Source organism: Physeter macrocephalus, chromosome 11, assembly GCF_002837175.3.
Source record: "Physeter macrocephalus isolate SW-GA chromosome 11, ASM283717v5, whole genome shotgun sequence".
Classification (NCBI taxonomy): Eukaryota; Metazoa; Chordata; class Mammalia; order Artiodactyla; family Physeteridae; genus Physeter; species Physeter macrocephalus.
The window spans coordinates 39,198,967-39,216,181 of NC_041224.1; the positions used below are offsets into that span (position 1 = coordinate 39,198,967).

A 17,215-nucleotide genomic window follows, 5' to 3' on the forward strand; every position below is an offset into this window, starting at 1 on the left:
AGTAGTCTTTAAAAGAAGGGCTAAGATTTTGGTGATTACTGAGAGGGTAATGGAGTCTGGTTCCCCAGCTTTCTCCCCTCCATTCAGCTCTCTCCCCTCCAGGGTGCTGATGCAGTCAGCGTTCCTTCCAGCGGGACCAGCAGAGCTCCCATGAGCAGTGTGGTGCCTGGGGCAGAACTCCTGAGATCAGCTTTATAGTAGGAAGCAGCCTGCCCTAGGGCTTACTACAAACCCAGACATCCTATTTTAACCAGCTATTCTTGCTAACTAGGTGCTAAGCTCAGTGGAGTGTGGGTTGTTGAAAGAATGCACTTGATGTCAACATATAAACTTACTGAATTTTTTTTTAAGATGCCAGCCAGGCCTTTTAAAAATTATTTTAAATGTCTGTGTTTGCTAACTTCCATTCCCTGGGGACAGAGCCTCATTGCGGGCCGATCCTTTTTAAGAGGAGGAAGCACAGGAGTCTTTTTTTTTTTTTTTTTCTGTATATTTAACATTTTTTAAAAAAAAATTTTAAATTTTATTTTATTTATTTTTTTATACAGCCGGTTCTTATTAATTATCCATTTTATACACATTAGTGTATACATGTCAATCCCAATCTCCCAGTTCATCCCACAACCACCCCCCCCCCCCACTTTCCCCCCCCTTGGTGTCCATATGTTTGTTCTCTACCGCCGTAGCACAGGACTCTTTGATGCAGGAAGGTGGGCTGGGCCAGGGCCAAGGTCAGGCAGAGATGCTGGGGCCCAGTATTTGCAGGACAAGGAGCCCTCTCCGTGCAGGGGAGTTGTCGCTGAGCCTCTGCCACCCCTCCCGCGGGGTGTGCGCTGGGCCTACGCTTTGCTCAGGGCTGGGCTGTGGCGAGCTGAGGCTACTGCCCTCCTTGACCTCCGAGTTCCTGGCGTCCAGACCCTGACTTCTGCTTGCTGCCTGAGCTGATGACCGTACAGTGGCCTCGGTCTCCTTTCTGAAGAGGTCCTCCAGGCTGCCCCTTTCCCTACCAGGTCACACATACACGGCGTGACACTGGAGCTGGAGGAGGACCTGGGGTGGACTGAGACAGAGCCCAGAGGTCACTCCCACTTAGAAGCAAGGAAGCACCACACCAAGCAAAGAAACCAGAGATTCAAGGGGATGAACAGCAACTGCCGGCACGCTACCCAACCAGCAGGATGAGGGCCCGCGCCTCAGAAAGGCAGATCAAGGAGCCGACCTCCTCCGGGGGGTCGTCCTTTATTCTCCTCATTTTTGGAGCCCGTGCGCCTGCCTCCTTTTCCCCGTCAGAAGGAAGAGCAGGCAAACCGCGCTTTCTTCTACTAAGCCCCTGTGACTGAGGGATGTATCCTCTGCGTTTCAGCAAGGAAACCTCCATTTTTACAGGGCAGTTTCCATAGTAACTCTCACATCTGGTATTTTTACGTGTTTTGCTGCAACTCTGTGATGGAGGCCACCGCGGTTGTAGAACAGCCACAGCAGCGATGACGCTCCGCTGACCACAGCCTGCGCGCTCAGTCCTGATGGAAGTCACATTCATCAAAAAGCAGGTCACCCCGCTGCGGCGCCCACCCCGTACCGTGGCGCATTTACTCACGCTCCCCTGTCACTGCCACGGTGCTCTTCCTCCTCCTTCTCTCCGAGACTGTGGGGCGCAGCTGGAGACACAGGGAGGGGGAGAAGGAGAGAGCAGAGGAGTGGGGGGTTGGGAGAGGTAAGGACCTGCCTCCCGCCCCCTATTCCCTGCCTAAAGGTCTTCCCGCTCTGACCTGGTGATTCCGGTGGAGGGACGTGTCCCAGATTCCCAGGATGACCACCCAGCCCTGGTGTTTCAGAGCCAAGTAGAACTGACCCCTCGTGGGGTTTGGATCCCCCGGCCACGTTCCTGGCCCAGCGCGTGGATCCTCTGATGAATGCTCTTCACACTACCCTGACGGCTTCCCCAGTAAGCATCGGCTTCCCCAGTAAGCATCGCTTCCCCAGTAAGCATCGGCTTCCCCAGTAAGCATCGTAGCAAGCAGCGTGCTCTACTAGCAGTTGGGACAAAGGTGGAGGTTCAGACGTTTCCGATTCTTTGAAAAGTGATTCCACATGTGTGGCAGAAGTGACCAGAAGCAAGTCACCTGGATTGCATTTTTGTAGAGAACTCCCTGATCCCAGTGAGGGGGTGGGACGGCATGGGGGGCATCCACAGGGCACACTTGGTGCTTTTCAAGTGACAGGGGAAGTGGCTGTCATTAGGCTCTGCCCACCCCCAGAGTCAAGTCACCCCTGGTTGGGGAGGGAGGGTGAGGGTGGAGGGGTGAGGGTGTACCAGCCCCTTCCCGCTGCCTTGGAGTCAAATGTTGGGCTTCTAAAATATCGTCATTGGAGGGAAACGATTTCCAAATTGTGTGCAGTCAGTAGGCCAGCGTCTCCCTGCAGTCTAACCCCACGGCTGCTGGAATGTGGTTGAGTAAAAGACATATTACATAAGCAGATGTTTTGCTGGGTTCGAATTTCTGCAGTAGTGTTGCTGTAGCCCCAGTCAGCTGGCCCAGGCCCTGAAGGAAGGGTGTTGGCTGGCACCCGTGTCACTTCTCTTTTTTTCAGCCGCAGCTTCACGCTGGCCTGGGGTCGCTCCTTTGCTGCACTCTAGAACCAGCCTTATTGGCACGGCGTCTCATCTTCTCTCATAAGAGCATAAGTGAATTATTTGCTGACTCATATTTGATGATGCATTATTATTATTATTATTATGCAATCGCTGTTAGGCAGATCCCCATCATTCACTCTTAACTAGCTGCAAGCTCAGAAATGCTTTTCACGGCTTTTTATCGAGCTTAGAATTCATGCTCAGCAGCAGGAAAGTGAGGTAAAATGCATTCTCAGCCCACCTTTTGAGGGCTCTTATATCATCCACTTATTGTACCGAATTCTTTAAAGTGAATACAATAGGACTTCAAAGTCATATTTTGATCTCTCTCCCTTATTATCCAGTTGCTTAAGTATAATAGAGACACATAAAAGACATGAAGGATGATTTACTCAGAGTTTTTATAGCAGAAGAAATAAACGTAGCTATTGTAGTCATATTTCAAGTGGAGCATTTGAATTGGTGACAGAAGGCCCAAAGGCAGCGTCTTGGCAAGTACTCCTGCGAAAGCTCCTTCTCTCCTCAGAAGCTGAATTTTTTCCTGTGTGGCTGATGAGCAGTGAGACCGCTTTGGGGTCAAGTGAGTTACCCTGAGGATCTGAACGGTTGTTTGTGTCCTGATTTCTCTCCTGAGTTCACGCCCACATTATGCATTTCAAAATTCCTAGATGTGACTGCAGCACACGTGTGATCACACGCTTACACAGGTGGGAAGGCACAGTTTTGTGGTCCCTAAGTTTTCATAGCCAAATCCCGCTTCCTAAGTTTTCAGCAGACTTCAGAAAACTCTGGCTCCAGAGCCTGGCCGTCCCTCTCTTACACTCTCTGCTCGACTGGGCTGACCTGATCCAGACTGGGACCGTTTACCGCATGGCTTGCTTCCCCATCCGTCTGCTGCATGAGGATCAGGTAAAGAGCCAAGCTGTCCGTAACGAAAACTCTGGTGACCAACCGTCCTGGTTGGCCCAGGACTTTCCCAGTTTTAGCACTGAAGCCCAGTGCCTCCACAGATCCCCACATTCTGGGAAAATCAGGACAGTTGGTCACCCTAAGTACCCCAAAGATCATGCAGCCTGAGGAGGGAAGGCTGACTAATAAATTGTATCTTGCAGGAGCCAGATTATCACACTCATGTCAACTTGACCTGGAAGGCATTTTAAAGATAACTGTACATCTCACACCCACTTGAGGTTTTGCTAAATGCTTGCATAAATCCATTAGAATTTTGAAAGTGCGAGTTCTTTTTCTCAACACTAGTCTGTTTTTGACAGCCCAGGGGTGTTAAGTAACCTTCGTGTCTGCAGCAAAGTCGCTCTTACCCGTGATGAACACTGGGTGGCAGTGTGGTTCTGTAGCTCTGCAAAGGCCCAGAGGCTCTGGGAGCAGGAGTTTTGGTGCTATCTCCCAGACGTAATTTTTCAGGAAAGGTGAGGTGATGGCTTAGTAGCTAAGCGGTATATTGATGACTCTACTTCATTTAGAAAGTCGTGCGTTCAGCCCCCACTTTCCCACAACATAGGCAACTCTGCAGCTGCTGTCCGGTGCCCGGCTGCCCAGTCTGCATTGTAGGGGGTGCCTGTCTGTCTCTCCCAGTGGTGTTTTAACTCTACTTTCCCTTTCTTATCACTTTTCTTCCCCGCCTTCCCTCCTCTTTGTGCAGAAGTATTTTTGTTAACATTGCTGTCATCTCTCCCAGTTATGTAACTCCTTTTGTTCTTTTATTCCAAGCAGCCAGTGCAAGCCCTGGTGCCTGGAAATCAGGGATTCCAAACTGGCAGGCGATCCCATCAGTTCAACTCAGATTAGAACGCTGGCCACACTGCCCATAAAACAATACAAAAATAAACATGTGATACCATTTCAAAGAAGACAATGTTCCTTTGCCCTATGTCATCACGGTCCTTAGGTCCCCCAAGTAACCCCAAAGCCTAGAGAGTACGATTTATCTCATTAGGGGCCTCTCCCATGTGCTTGTCCAGTGGTGGCTCTTCCTATGCAACTGGCCATTTCCTGGTGGCCTGGGTGCCCTGTGCCCTCCCCCCATCACCCATTACCCACTGGGGCCCCCACCCTGAGAGCTGAGGGGAGGATCACGTTCCCTGTGAGGCCAGCAGCCCTGGCATATGTAGCTGTGGTCCTAGAGCACACCCGCCATTCTGGTGGCAAGCTGTTGGCCGCCAGGCAGGCTGGCCTCCCTTCTGCTTGGGGTCCACGGAAACTATGTCCCACTTAGTCCCTCAGTTCCACTGAGAACAAGATGGGGGATGCAGTGGCCCTGAGACGTCTTCCCCCAAGGAACCCCACTTCCCCCAAATGTCCAGGAGGGCCAAGACGTCTGTACTATTTCTGTTTTGTTCCCGAAGACTCTGGGTACACCTTAAATAAGTACCTTCTCTGCTCTGACATCTTCAGGAGTAAAATTAATTGACATTAGAGAGGACTGTTTTTTGTTGTTTGTTTTTTGAGAAGGAGAGTTTGGGACATCAGTTAAAGAAATATCTATCAAACCTTTCTGTTTTATGTGTACTTGGAGAGGCCCAGTAAAGTGGGAATCTTGAGTATTTATTGGGTGAGCTTCAATAAGCAGACAGGCACTCTGCGTAGCTTGGGCCCCAAGCGACTGTCTCTCCCGCACACCCATTTACTTGGACCTGGAGTTTATAGGATAATGGCCTTAAATGCCCTTTCCATGTTGACTCATCCCGACCAGCCAAGTCCTCACATGGCACAACCAGCAGTCTGTGTTCTTTTCCTCATAATCCCTTCATTTGCCCTTAAAACTTCCTGTTTTTGAAACCCTCTTGAGCTTTCTCAGTCTGTTAATATACCACAAAATAAGTTAAAGAAGGAAGTCTCCCTGTGGAATAAAGGATGTGGAGGGGAGCAGGTATCCCCAAAGGTGGTGGGAGATAAGGGGTGTTGACTTTTCCAGCACAGCCTGAGCAACCCACTGGCAGCCTGTATAGGGTTCTAGAAGGGTTCGAGTTGATATTCCAGCACTTTTGCAGAAGCCGCCAATCATATAATTAATGGCACTGGTACTGTAGACCTTTCATTCTGCCCTTTCTTGTCTCGAGCCTGTACAATGACTGTGTAGAGATACTGTTTTTTGCACTGCCAAGGGTTGGGATTGTTGGAGAGCAATCTGACCAAATAAAACCCCCCGTGTGCCACCAGCTCATGTGTCCAGTTAAATGTCCTACCGGTAATGAATGCGCTCACTCGTGATCTTGACTTTTCAGAATGGACTTTGATGACGAAGATGGAGAAGGTCCCAGCAAATTTTCAAGGTGAGTTTACTTTATGTTCCCTAGATTTAAAGAAGCCAAGAGCCATTTATCACCTCATTGGGACCAACAGGGGTTTAAATGTCTTTTGTCATTGAAAAAAAGCCATTGCCTCATACTGTGCCAGTATTTGGCCCAGGGACAGGTAACTATTAGCGAAGCTGCCAACCCCAGCCTGGATGATCAAAAGTTAAGTAACAAGTTATCAACTCTGTTGGCTTTTTAAATTAAATACTGACTGCCAGTTTTAATGGATTCTTTTTTAAAAGACAGACCTAGAGTTCAAGTTTAGAAAAACAATCAAGATAAAGCCTCTTTTTCTACCATGGAAAATAAGGAGAAATATACGAAACCTGGGTGGCCCCGTTCTGGATGCAGGATATAAAACTGGACCTTAAGTTCCTAAGAGCTGTATCACCCACTGGCCACATGACAGCGTCTCTTACTAGGCTCTGTGGGGCTGTCCTGAGAACAGACCACCTCACAGAAGGATACTGGCCCGTGGGAGCCGGTGGTGGTAGATGTACCACATACATGAAGGACAAGGCGGGCCCAGCCCCATGGCTCCTTTTTTTCTTTAATTTTGTTTAAGTTATGGGAGGAACTTTGGCAACATGGAGAAAAGGGCAAAGAGCACCCCTTCCTCAAATCCAAGGGGAACATGCATCTCGTTCCTATTCCTGGGCTTCCTGGCATCTCCAAGTCCATAGAAAGTCTTGTCACTTGAGACGCTTTCCTCCCCGAGAACTTTGCCTTCCGTCCTCCCCGCTCCACCTGGGCAAGAAGAACAGAGAAGGTGGAGCACACTTTGACCTCGAATGACCCCGCAGTTTCTAATCAAAACAAGACAGGAGTTTCAACAACAGAAGCGTGTATTAGTTTTCCCTTGGTGCAGACAGAACCCCAGCTTGGATGTCCACCCATCTTAGGATGAGTTTTAATAGCAGGGAGTGCTTTGTTCCCGAAAAGAGAGCTAGCCTCGGAAATAAGGGCACACATCTCCCCAGCCTAGTCTGCGCTCGCCTTACACAGCCTCCCCTTACATGGAAACAATGACCTGTGATTTATCTGGATCAGAATTCCCCTTGAGATAACATTCCATAGCGTGTTGACCTCAGGAAATGATGGTTCCTGGGTCTCAGAACAGAGGGAGGAAGAGAGACGAGGAGTGACGTTTGTTTGACATGGAAGATCAGTGTCAGTGATGAAATAACAGTGCAGGGACACAGAGAGCTCATTGTCTGAGGTCCCATCAGGAAGAAACAGAAACCCTAGACTCTGTGAAACTGTCTTGTAAGCCCACCAGTGAGTCAGGTTGTACATAGTCAGGGTTCAAACCTAGGCTTCTGGGAATCATATCCTTTCCCCTGCATGTAGAAAATAAGAGGGAAAGATGGGACGTGCTTCCAGCATACACTGGTACTCGCAGACGCCTGGGCCCACTTCACTGTGTGACCATAGGAGAGTTGATGGACCTGTCAGCCGGTGGGGGCATCTGAGCTGCTCCCAGCTGGGGAGACAAACTGAGTCTACCCTGCCCTCTGCTTTGCCAGCTGTTCTGGCAGCCGTCCAGGAGAGGGTCAGAGAGACTGCTCCAGGCTGTCTCCTGCCAGTGGCGGGCATGGCATGCCTCGGGGCCACTTCTGTTTCCTGCTCCTGTACTTACAGTCAGCCTAGGGAGCCCTTGGACGAGGCCCTGGAAGAGAGGGTGGCTGAGATGTGGGCATCTCCCCAGCAGAATTTGCTGTCTCAGAATCCGGCCAGGGTGTTCGGCTGTGGTTTCTGTCCCCCTGCTTTGTGTGCAGCCAGCTTTCCCAGGTCTTCTCAAGGGTGGTCGCAACTCAAATGTCCGACCTATCGTCAGACGTAGTGTCTCAATTTTTGGTATGGGAAATGTGGTCACAGTCACATAGGAGGTAAACCAATTGGGTTTGGTTCCTGCCTGATCACAGCAGGTCTCAGGAAGAACAAGGTAGTAGCCATGAAGCTGCCCACGGCCACCTAACCACACACATGCACACGCGTGCACATGTGCGTGTGTGTACCCAGCCACCGCACACAGGTTCCCACATATGCACGCGCACATGCGCACACACGTGTTCCAGGGCCAGAAATGCCCTGAGGCCCGCTGCACCATCCCCAGGCCTCAGCCCTCCTTCCCACACACGGTTCGTGCCGCTCTGGGGGCTGTGACACGCAGGACAAGGCTCTGCTGACCCTGGATGCTCCCCGCCTCCCGCACAAAGTCACGGGCAACCTGGTGGGCAGAAGCCAGTCTGCAGGGGCTGAGGATTGTACTGGGGGATGCAGAATTGAAGCCTGGGGGAGACAGCTCATGGAGCAGCTTGGATGTGGATAAAAAAGGAAGAGGGCATTTGAGGCTTGGGGAGGGAGACCACTCTTAAGGAAGGGAAGACCTGAGCACATGTCCATGGGGAGGGGCAAGAGTGAGTATAACCGGGGATTTGGAAGGTTCTGGAGTGGGGTTGGGGAGAGATGGGTCAAGGGAGTGGGGAAGGGGAGGGATAGACCCAAGCCCAGCAGGAGGACCCCCTGTCCTTGGCCGCAGAGGGGAGGAGCTGCAAGTGTAGCTGAGTGTGATGCTGCTGGGTGTCCGGAGAGTTGAGGGGTTCATTCTGATGGTTCCTCCTCTCTGGTTAAGCAGAGGCCGTGTGCTGTCAGGGACAGAGGCTTCATGGTGCGCCTGAGAAAGAAGTTTGGGATGCCTGGGTGGAAGAGATGTACGAACTGTAGACCCCACACCCTAGCACACTGTTAGCGTGCGGTTTTCCCCCAGCAGCGCCCAGCTGGTTGGATAACGGGGAATGCAGACGGCCTGTGCACTCGGGCCCGGGGGTCCAGCGGGGGCAGCAGAGGGGCGGGGGCAGCAAGGTGGTTGATGTTGATGAGAGGGCCGTTGAAGAGGTCAAGCTACAGGTCCAGCTGCAGAGGGGAGAAAGGCCAGGAACAGAGAGAAGCGAGGGTTGATGACCTGGGAGAACATGGAGGGGAGGAGACTTGAATACAGCTCGTGCCACCCCACGTTCGTGGTCTGCACTTTCCATCGGGGTCTAACGTTTTTACCTCCCTTTCCTCCGTTAGCCCCGTTGGAATTCAACCCGGGGCATCCCAGACTTCCTTCTCAGGCACACCTGTAAGCCTCTGCCCACTGCGGATGAACGAAGAATCTTCTGCTTTTGTGGGGATCTGAGGGAGCTGGAGAAGCAGCGGGTGTGTTCACAAAGTGGGGAGTCGCAGCTCTGGGAGAGGTTGGCCGAGGCTTGGGGCTGGGGGGATGGCTGCTGGAGAAGAAGGGGCACGCGGAGGGTGGTACAGCCGGGCGGGCTGGTGCAGGTCCCCGCTGTCGCGTGGGCGGCTGATGGGGACGGTGACAGCGAGCCTGGAGGGTGGTCGAGACAGGTATGTGGGAGCGTCAGAGCAGTGGGCGTCCAGAGCCGGCCTTTCTTCCCAGGCTGGGCTCCCCTTCATGCCTCTGGGAATTCCAGTCACCAAGCCATCCTCCTGCCATCGGATGGGGGTGAGCTCTCCATCTCCGGGAAAACTGATTATACGCCAGAAAGTGTTTCTCCGGAGATGAAGCTCCCGGGTGGGGGTGAGTGGGGCTGGACCCGCCTTCGGGGAGGCCAGCGTGAGCCCCTCCCCGACCCCGTCCCCTCGCGGACAGCCCTGGTCTCCCTGGGAGGCGCTCGCAAATCCTGCATCCCTACACTGGAGGAGAGGCCAGAACCCTTCCATCACGCTGAGCGGTTCAGGGTTCTTCCTACTTTAATGCCCCCTTGGTGGATAATCTAGTCCCAGCATCTCCTCTTGTGCCTGCAGCTGGGCTCAGTGGCGTCTTTTTTTTTTTTTTTTTTTTTTTTTTAATTCTTTTTTGTTGTTGTTGCTTTGTTTTTTCATTTTGGCCGTGCTGAGCGGCATGCGAGATCTTAGTTCCCTGACCAGGGATCGAACCCGCGCCCCCTGCATTGGTAGTGCGGAGTCTTGACCACTGGATCGCCAGGGAAGTCCCTCAGTGGCGTCTTGAATACTGTTTCATACACAGGACAGCTGGCATCCCAGAGCTGTCATCAAGAGAGTCAACTTTACACACCGTGCTCTCCATGTGACTTACACATATGTACATACACGTGCACGTGTATGTGTGTAACGTTCATTAAAACAGAGGAGGGGAAACATGAAAAATAGAGATCTTTTTAAATGTTGGGTTTATATCTTAGGAACAACCAAGTGTTCGCTCCCAAACCTTTAATTCTTGTCGCTGCGTGCTATCAGCCTGATTTTTGCCATGTTCACACTCATTCTAAACCTTTTCTCAGAAGACCCAGGAGATCTCGCAAGGAGTTCTCACATCTGTTACTGTGAATTCTTCTGTAGTGCGTGGGACCATCTACAAACCTGGAATTAAAAGACCTTGTTGATGAGTTTTATTAGTCTCTCTTCCACCCTTCCTTCACCCTTCACCCTTCACCCTTCACCCTTCACCCTTCGAGGACCGGCTCTAATTGACTTCCCCGAGGTTCCATCCATCATCTGTGTGACTCTCAACTGTTCCCTGGGGACACAGTGGCACCCAACTGCAGCAGTCCAGAAGGAGTCCTTATATTTTGTAGGGTTTCGCCAGTGAACCTCTAACTATCTAAAAGTAAGGCTACCCACGATAGGAAAGTTTCCACAGAATTGACTTTTCCTTTTTCATCACACCCAATTTGATATTTTCCTCTTGGTTTTGTGCAGTATTTACTCTTGTGGGCATTTTTTTTCCTGGCTCTGTGGGTTGTGATGATGTTTTAGTTTAATCTTTCCCTCTGAATTTACCACCGTGTTTTGTTTAGAGCTCTGATAGCAAAACCCTGTTGATAAGGGAAAACTATGCAACATGGGCTTGTCCTGCAGAGATCTTTCCTGGCAGAAAAAGAAGAAGATTGTCATTTCCCAGAATTCTCAGTCTGTGCATCTTAGCTAAGAGAGCTGAGCATTTTGTTTCGAGGTGGGAAGATGCTCAAAGTACTTCTGATGCAGAGAGGACAGCCGGGAAGGAGCAAGGATTGCCTTTTTTTTTTTTTTTTTTCTACTTTATTTTTATTTATTTATTATTTTTGGCTGTGTTGGGTCTTCGTTGCTGTGCACGGGCTTTCTCTGGTTGCAGCGAGTGGGGGCTACTCTTCGTTGCAGTGCGCGGGCCTCTGATTGCGGTGGCTTCTCTTGTTGCGGGGCATGGGCTCTAGAGCGCGGGGGTTTCAGTAGATGCGGCACATGGGCTCTAGGGGCTTTCTCTGTTTGCAGCGAGTGGGGGCTACTCTTCGTTGCAGTGCGCGGGCCTCTGATTGCGGTGGCTTCTCTTGTTGCGGGGCATGGGCTCTAGAGCGCGGGGGTTTCAGTAGATGCGGCACATGGGCTCTAGAGCACAGGCTCAGTAGTTGTGGCTTAGGGTCTTGGTTTCTCCGCGGCATGTGGGATCTTCCCAGACCAGGGCTCGAACCCGTGTCCCCCGCGTTGGCAGGTGGATTCCTAACCACTGTGCCACCAGGGAAGCCTGGATTGCCCTTTTTTGTTGGACTTCATCTTATCAGTAACCTTGTGGGGGACACCCTGGATCGGCCACGTGGACTGCGTTTAGAGCTGGGAGAGATTCAGCTGAGCCTTCTGACACTGCCGAGTAAACACCCAAGATGAGCACTGCCAACCTTTCCAAACGTTCTCCTTGCCTCAACAGGCTTAGTTCTTTTTTTTCTGGACTGTGATTTTCTTTTCTTTTCTTTTCTTTTCTTTTTTTTCTTAGTTGGAGTATAGTTGCTTTACAATGTTGTATTAGTTTCTGCTGTACAGCAAATGAATCAGTCACGTGTATACATATATCCACTCCTTTTTAGATTTCCTTCCCATTTAGGTCATCACAGAGCATTGAGTAGAGTTCCCTATGCTATACAACAGGTTCTCATTAGTTATTTTATACATAGTAGTGTGTATATGTCAATCCCAATCTCCCAATTTGTCCCACCCCCGCTTTCCCCCTTGGTGTCCATAGTTTGTTCTCTACTTCTGTGTCTCTATTTCTGCTTTACAGATAAGTTCATCTGTACCTTTTTTCTAGATTCCACTTATAAGCAATATTATACGATATTTGTTTTTCTCTTTCTGACTTATTTCACTCAGTATGACAATCTCTAGTCCATCCATGTTGCTGCCAATGGCATCATGTCGTTCTTTTTTATGGCTGAGTAATATTCCATTGTATATAGGTAGCACATCTTCTTTATCCATTCCTCTGTCGATGGACATTTAGGTTGTTTCCATGTCCTGATAGTGCCGCAGTGAACATTGGGGTGCATGCATCCTTTCGAATTACGGTTTTCTCTGGGTATATGCCCAGGTGTGGGATGGCTGGGTTATGTGGTAGCTCTATTTTTAGTTTTTTAAGGAACCTCCATATTGTTCTCCATAGTGGCTTCGACAGCCTTAGTTCTTATGAACCAGTAAAGTCTGGCAGAGAAGTTGGGTAGAACCTGGCATGGTGTAGGCCACGAGCAACCAAATTACTAGGGGGTTTAGCTTGAGACCTTCTCATCGTTTCAGTGGGTCGGGGTTAGGATTGGAGTTAGAACGCTTTGGAACGAACTCTGTTTCAGGTGGAGCCAGTCTTCTGCCCTCAGGCCCATCTGCATCAGTCACCCCTTCGTAGATGTTTGGCTCTCACGTCACTGACTTCAGTTTTGATGCCCTTCTTTCCTTGCTCAGCAACCCCAGCGCCTCTTGCTTTTCTCCTGCAGAGACTAACCTAGATTTGAAATGACAGTACCTGGATAACCCCAGACTTTGTAGAGAAGGGGAGGAAATCGTTTCTGGAGTCATAAGTAGTCCTGAGCTGTGTCTCTCTAGCAGCTGTCAGGCCTTTTCTTCCCCATAGAGCCTTAGGTATCTTTGCCTGTCAGTGTCCCCGGCCGTTCCAGCTCTGACGCTAGGACCAGTTAGCGCTCTCCCGAGGAGCCTAGTTCAAGTCCTGGTACGTCAGTACCTCTCTGAGCTCAGGGTCCTCTTCCACAAAGGGCGGTCCTGAGGACCAGTGCAGTGACCAGTGGGAGAGGCCGTGGGAGGCTGCGGGGGAAGTGGTCCCACCGGAATGGGGGTGATCAGAGACTGGGCCTGGGCCTCCTCTTTGGAGGACCTGGGCTTTCTCAGACTCCGCCTCCCTGTGTTTTGTGTGAGCCTTATCTTCAGCTGAAACACCGGGGTATCTTGCAGCTGCTTTGCAGAAAACCATGCCGTGGATGGCTCCTGGGGGCGGGGTTCCTGCCTCCGTCCCAAGGAAGAAACATCTTTTGCTCCTTCTGCAGCAGCCTTGGAACCCAGGGAAACTGCCTCGCTGGATATGCCTCTGTGGGTCCCCTCCGCAGGGCCTGTGGCCAGCGTCACTGTGGGGCTGCCCAAAATGCCCTCCTTGGGCCTTCACGGCTCTCACGGTGCCCTGCCCTGCCACCCAGGAAGGGCTGGCCAGGACAGGAAGGGTGTTCCCTGAAAGCTTGCAAGATACAGTCTCCCTCCTGGTGTCCGGGAGGAGGAGCCAGGGCCAGTCTGAGCCTGAGGCTGCTGCCAGCCGGCAAGGACTCATGTGGAACCCCCCCCACCCAAAATCCTCCCCCCTTGGTCCGGATGGTTCCCCATCCCAGTCCTGAAGGACAGATGGTCTGCACCTCTGCAAGGGGTCTCCTCCCACAGTCTGACTCCCCCCTGGCTGGAGGGGATGGATGCTTCTTTTGCATGAGAAGTGCTGAAGACCTTTACCGAATCAGACCTTTACTGCTGCTTGGCCGTGTGTATCCAAGTGGACAGAAGAGGTGTTTTGCGTGTTTCCTGCTGGTCTGTTGTTGAGACCATGGTGGCCTGGAGAGCAGTGTGTGTGTCAGGAGGTGGCGGTGGAAGCTGAGGTGTCATAGAGGAACGTGGCCCTGGTCCCACCTGGAGCAGGGCTGCTCTACCAACAGTCCTGTCACCTGTGGAGCTACTAAGCTGGCAGTGGCGGGGGGTGGGTGTCAGCACTGACTTCTCAGGTTTGGGACCTGGCCGTGTGGGCGACCAGGCTGAGAGGGAGCTGGTCGTGTCCCTGATGGTGTCAGGCTGTCTGCCACCCCCAGGGCCACCCCCAGGGCTCACAGCTGGTGACAAGAGCAAAGCGAGGCCGCTGGAGGACTTAGGTTTACCACATGCTCCTCTCAGCCAGGCCTGCCTAAGGGGCATGCAGGGTCTTGGGGCCCTCGGGTTCCTGGCGATTTCTCAGGACTTTTGTTTTAAGTCCTGTTTGTTCGTAAGTCCAGCAGAGTTAGCCTACGTCCCCAACTAACACAATCGGCTCTCTAGTACTGTACTGGAATAGGTTTATCATACTTTTCACACAAACACTACATAAAAACAAACACACACAAATAATAAAGAAAACATTTTGACTCTTACAGTACCGTACCTTGAAAAGTGCAGTAGTACGGTACAACAGCTGGCATCCAGGGGCTGGCATCGAGTGAACAGGCAAGAAGAGTTACTGGCTGGAGGAGGGCGAGGAGGGGGGAGATGGTAGAGCTGAAGGACCGTCAGCAACAGGGGACGGAGGGGGAGCTGCGATGTCACTCACGCCTGACGTGGATGGCACAGGTTCCTTGCTGGAACCAGATGCACGTTCGCATCTCTGAAAGTTCGAAACTTGAAGGTTTGTATGTAGGGGACTCGCTGTACACAGGGACTGTGTCCTTGCCTGCCCGCTCTCTGTTGCCTCTGCTGGTCTGTCAGCGTCTGTCCTGCCTGCCCGCCCCCAGCACTCAGACCCTGAGGTGCCCCGGGTGCCTCGGGTCTGTGGTGACCGGGAGACCTGGCCCCAGCGTGGAGCTGTCCTGTCCGTCTGCCTGTGCAGGTCTGTCGTTCCCTTCCCACCAGAGATGGGAGACTCAGCTGCCATCCGCAGAGTTGAAGGAAGATCTTTATTGAGATTTCCAAAGCACCCCTATTTTGTATTTAATCAGGATGGACGTTTATCTCACTGCTCCGATTACCCTTAGGAGGTCACCCTTGAGAGCCGAGTTGGAAGAGAAACCCAAGGCAGCGTGCAGCTGCACTTCCTCTTTCTTGCCCTTAGTTTCTGCAGCCGTGTTCCTGGGCCAGGCTGGGGGCCCTCTTGTCCCAGCAGAGGTGTTACAGCCGACGGCTGTGCCCTTGTCCTCAGCTGTCACTGCTGCAGAGCCCTTGCCCCTGTGCCCACGTACAGAGGGGCTCATTGCTTTATTGATGCTGCACGTGGGACGCACGAAACTCAGATGCCAAGGTCACAGGCTGCCCCTGCAGCTCCTCCAAGCAGACCCTGCATCGGCCCGCACCCTGTGGAGGAGGTGGCCTTGGTCCTGGGGACACTTCCTTCTGTTTTTACAAGAGGGTGTTTTTCCTGTGTCTTGCCTCTGTGATCTTTCAAAATGGAACTATATATACATACATGTATATGAATAGACATATACATATTTTAATAGATTCAGTAGCCGCACTCATTTATCTTGTTAGGTAACTGGCAGCTCTTCGTCATTTTGACCTCTGTTGGTAACTCAGTCTTATTTCGTGAAATGATTGGAGCATTTTCTGCACTGGTCAGTCCATACAGTCGGATTTAAACAGTTGCCCTCGTGTCTCCGTCAAGCACCTGATCTCATGAGTTGGGTTTATCCAGTGCAGTGATGAAATTGCTTTAGATCCACGTTTAAGAACTTCACGAAGACTCTTCCCCCCAGCCGTTTACAAAGCGAGATGGTCTGCGGCTCTTTTGGAAAGAGGATCAGAAGCAGGCGCGCCCTGGTCCAGTCTTGGCGCGGTTGCTGTGGTAACTAGCCAGGGGCTTGGACTTGGCCCTGTGGGTTTGAGGCGTCACTGAAGGGATGGGAAGGGAAGAGCTGGGTTTGCGTCTTTAGAAATATCCGCCCAGTCACAGCACGCAGACTGAACTGAGGGCGATGAGATGAGAGGGGTGACCAGACTGCGGAGGCTGCTGGCAGCGAGGTGAGGGGGTGAGAAGTGGTGCCAGCCGGTGGGCGTGGGCCGGGAGGAGGTAGAAGAGAACCGGGAGGTATTTAGAAACGATCTGGCGCAGGCTGAGTGTGAGGGGAAGAAGCCCCTCACCGTGGGCCGCCCTGAAGATGAGGAAGGGGGGACGGTGCATTCCTGGGCTGTGAGGGGAGGGGAGGAGCTGAGTGCCTGCTGGAACAGGGGGCGGGAGAGTGGCTGCGCCCTGACTTGGGGTGCAGGGGGGCGTCCTAAAAATCAAGCTGAGGAGATGGAACTTAGATGGTAAGCCGCAGGAGCAAGTTAGCGTTCGGGAGTGTCTCTGAGCAGGAGATACAGGGAAGCATGTCCAGGGCCCCCCGGCAGGGATGTGCATCCCGCATCATAATGTGCTGTTCCTGCATGGCCAGAGTTTCTGTCCAACACACCCTTCAGCAGTCCCAGGCAGCGTTCTCTGCACACCATCTCCGCTCCTGTCTGCCTCGATGAGGTGCGGGCTGACAGGGTGGAGAGCACGCCCTCGAGCAAGCTCACCCAGGCCCTCCCGATACACAGTGCACAGTGGGCCAGCGGCTCCAGGCCACCTGTGACAGGTGTGCGCGGAGGGCACAGGTGGGTGATGGTGATGAAGACTGGGGCACACAGGAGCCCCTGACCATATGCCCCCTTCTCCCCACTCCCCCCGTCTCTGTGATGGACCCCCTCTGCTTGGTTGTCTTTTCTCTCTCCATACTATACAAGCCCCTGCCCAGTAACCTGAGAGCCCAGAGCCTCTTCTCCTGAACAGCAGGCATCCTCCCTCGCCCCGTGGAGCGGGAGTGCTTGGGCTGCCTCTGGCTTTCCTGTGCTCCCTAGTCCGCTTCCAAGGGTTCTCACTGTGGGCAGGAGGGGGGCCCTTGCCCCAGGAGTCCCCTTGCTGGCCTCAGCTGCCCTCTTCTCCTGCCTCCCCGCAGGACTCACCCACCTCCGAACCTCTCCCCAGAAGCCAGCTGAGGGGCGTGGAAGACCCGGACTCTGTTACCAGCCCAACTTCCCACGCTCCTGGTTCCTCGGCCCTCTCCTCCAAGCCCCAGGACTGCCCCTGCCCACAAAGCCTTCATCCCAATTCCAGTCCTTTCTTTCTTTCTTTTTTTTTTTTTTTTTTTTTCGCGGTACGGGGGCCTCTCACTGTTGTGGCCTCTCCCGTTGCGGAGCACAGGCTCCGGACGCACAGGCTCAGCGGCCATGGCTCACGGGCCCAGCCGCT

At 52.3% G+C, this 17,215-nt stretch overlaps 1 protein-coding gene across 2 annotated transcripts in view; it reads left to right on the plus strand.

The window, feature by feature from the left end:
* The window catches only part of ARNT2 (aryl hydrocarbon receptor nuclear translocator 2), a 195,438-nt gene that overhangs the window by 50,844 nt on the left and 127,379 nt on the right, over positions 1 to 17,215 (plus strand). For both annotated transcript variants that reach the window (XM_024129735.3, XM_055087888.1), the window contains exon 3: positions 5,878 to 5,925. In XM_024129735.3, the coding sequence (XP_023985503.2) occupies positions 5,878 to 5,925 (48 nt within the window). The remainder of the gene's footprint in view (positions 1 to 5,877; positions 5,926 to 17,215) is intronic.